Genomic DNA, 3,332 nt, shown 5'->3' on the forward strand with positions numbered 1-3,332 from the left:
TTTATTAACCTTGGCCTTTCCTTGGTAATACAATTCCTGTATAAACTCAGTAGGCTTCAGGTGCTTCCAGTCAATTCCATGGACTAATAACACAGCCAACGATCTTTTCTAGAAATAGACTGTGAGTCTGAGAATTCCTGACTCCATTCCAGGGACTTCTACATGATGCCGGTCCTCCTAGACCTCAGATTAATGACCTCTGCCCTGAGTCAATTTAAAACAATAACCTCGGGTGGGAAGGCAATACCCATAATCCAATTTTTGCCATCTTTGTTAGGTAGGAATGACTTTATAAAAATTGTTTAAGACATGTCTGGAAGATTAGGCTTGTCTACTGGCTCAAATTTATCTGCTGCTAAATTTCTTGCTTTTCTCTTTAAGATGGTACAACCTTAGTCTTTTTTTTTTTTTTTTTTTGAAAAGTTAAAAATTCCTTAATTTTTTATTCCTGGTACCACTACCACAATTTACAGGGCAATATACCTGATGTAATGAAAAGAAAAAGAAAAAGACAAAGCTACAACAGATAAAAGACCTCAGGAATGTACATCTAATTGACACTACATTACATTAATCAATAGCTGCACTTTTTGCAAACTGTGGCTATGACAGTCCTGAACAAGAAGGGTTTCCTGTTTAAGCTGCAGTAACTTTTCTGACTATGGATCATCGTTCCTTCTGTGGCAGATTTTTACAGTTCCTCTAATGCATTTGGGACGACTGTCTCAAAGTAACCTGCAGCTTTCCTGACAACTCCTCGCTCTCTCTCCTGCTAAGAACTGTAGCCCTTTTCTGCTGTTTTTAGAACCTTCTGCTACCATATCCACCACTTCCACCACCAGATCCATAACCACCACCATAGGGACTGCCCGAGCTTCTTCCACCAAAACTGCCCCCTTTCATGGGTCCATAATTTGACTGCTATTGTCCACTATAATTTCCAAAATCATTATAGTTTCCACCACCACCATAGTTACCGCCAAAATTTCCTCCTTCATTGTAACCATCATATCCTCCACCACCGCCACCATATCCACCACCTTGGTTTCCATATCCTGGTCCACCACCACCATAGCCCCCTCTACTACTATAACCAGGACCACCGCCATAGTTGCCACCATCACCTCCAAATCCATTATATCCACCATCACCTCTTCCATAACTACCTCTGCTGCCACCACCTCCACCACCATAGCCTCCTCTTCCACCAGAGTTTCCACCACGGCCAAAATTACCTCCACCACCTCCAAAGTTTCCTCCACGACCCATAAAATTGCCAGATCCACCTCCATGACCTCTCTGTGATCCAGCAGACTGCATCTCTTGTTTAGAAAGGGCCTTTTTCACTTCACAATTATGCCCATTAATAGTGTGGTATTTCTGAACAACAATTTTATCAACTGTATCATGATCATCAAAAGTTACAAAAGCAAATCCTGTCTTTTCTCCACTCTGCCTGTCTTCCATAACTTCTATGGTTTCAATTTTGCCATACTTTTCAAAGTAGTCTCTCAAATTATATTCTTCTGTATCTTCTTTAATACCACCAACAAAAATTTTCTTCACTGTTAGATGGGCACCAGGCTTTACAGAATCCTCTCTAGAAACAGCTCTCTTTGGTTCCACTACATGCTCATCAACCTTGTATGGTCGAGCACACATTGCTGCATCTACCTCTTCAACACAAGAATAAGTCACAAAACCAAAGCCCCTGGAACGTTTTGTTTGGGGGTCTCTCATTACCACACAATCTGTGAGTGTGCCCCATTTCTCAAAATGTTCTCTTAAACTATCATCTGTAGTTTCAAAGCTCAGACCACCAATAAACAGTTTTCTCAACTGCTCTGGTTCCTTTGGATCATGGCCCTCCTCCCCCCGGCCGCGACGGCGACGGCCAGAGTCGGGCTGGGGGCGACCGGGCGGCGGTTTTACCTCCATTTTGAGACCGGACTCGCCTCTTCCAACTCGAGTTCAATATCAACCTTAGTCTTAACTTACTTTCCCCATGGAACCCACTGAAAGGCATCCACTGATGTTCCTACCATTTCCCCTAAGTCCAATGTCTCCCTAGGCCTGTGGTCTGTGTTCAAGAGCAACAGATGGTTTAACTGATTGCTTTACAACCTCAAAAAAGTCACAGATTTCCAGCCTGGTCTCTCAGTGCCTTCTACAGAACCTCTTCCATTTAGCCATTTGCTCATTTTAGTTTGTTATTTTCAGCATCCCACTTCTGGTTCAAACATCTGCATCAGTAGGGTTTTTAGTTGCTAGAATAAGGAACCAAATATACCTAATTTAAGGAGAAATTGAATTTACTAAAAGGATAGTGGATATAAATCATATGAGATGAAAAACCATGATCAGAGGATGTGTGGTCAGAAAAGATGGCACAAGTCACTTGCAGAACTGGCTGAGTTAGAACACAGCTTCCACTGCCACTAACCATGGCACCCTACAACTAACACTGTGGATGCCAGCAGCATGGAGCCCTGGGTGCTGCTACTGTCACTGCCACCAGTATTGCTTTGGGAAATTAATCTTGCTTCCATAGCCCCTGCCACAAAATACATTTTTTTTTTAATCATTCCACAATGAGATCCCAACATAAATTCTGCAAAGTTGCATCCTGTTGGCTGAACCTAGGTCTTGTACATACTACTGATCCCCAAGGGAGGCTGGAAAAATGAGGATTTCGCATTTGTTTCTAACTCTAACTTATAAAATGGGAACTCCCTCAATTAGAAAGTGACTCAGATGTAGGGAAGCCAGAAAGAACGACACGTATGTCCTGCTGTCCTTTTCAGCAATTTTAAAATGTACCATCCAAACTTCTATTTTCTAACAGAGAGATAAAACTTAAGCAATCCATATCAGTTCATTCAACAACACTTTTTTGTGCTTCCTGTGGATCAGACTCAATGATAAGTTGATATTGTGAGCTTTTCATGCCTTTGAAAATGAGAGTCTCTTTTTCCTGAATCTCACCTCTGATACTGCCAGGGGCATCCCTGAGATGAGATCCAATCCAGGACCTAGTATATTTCTTCAAAAGCTTGAGTCATGGTTAAGGGGTTTCCACTGGGAGGTGCATATCTGGAGACTATGTAATTTTAATTCCAATCTACCTGGGTTAGAATTTTATTAGAGACACCATGACAACTTCTTAACAAGGTTTACATGTGAATGTGGAGCAAAGGCCCTGGAAGGCTACCACTAGCTGTCCTGAAACGTACTTGTGGCTCAGCCTGAGCCAGCCTTCAAAGCTCTTGTCCCAGTGGTTCCTTAAAACCTTGATGCCAGCTAATTCCAGGGTGCCTCACAACATACCATCC

General features: G+C 42.3%; 1 protein-coding gene across 1 annotated transcript; it reads right to left on the reverse strand.

The window, feature by feature from the left end:
* Nucleotides 1-398: 398 nt before the first annotated feature.
* On the reverse strand, nt 399-2,008 carry LOC116270599 (heterogeneous nuclear ribonucleoprotein A3-like). Its single transcript, XM_031655901.1, has 2 exons — nt 1,933-2,008; nt 399-1,866 (listed from the first exon to the last, which is right to left on the reverse strand). Exons 1-2 carry the CDS (start codon nt 1,936-1,938, stop codon nt 922-924), a joined length of 951 nt encoding a protein of 316 aa, XP_031511761.1. The 5' UTR covers nt 1,939-2,008; the 3' UTR covers nt 399-921.
* Nucleotides 2,009-3,332: the final 1,324 nt, after the last annotated feature.

This window comes from Papio anubis, chromosome 15 (assembly GCF_008728515.1).
Source record: "Papio anubis isolate 15944 chromosome 15, Panubis1.0, whole genome shotgun sequence".
Lineage (NCBI taxonomy): Eukaryota > Metazoa > Chordata > Mammalia > Primates > Cercopithecidae > Papio > Papio anubis.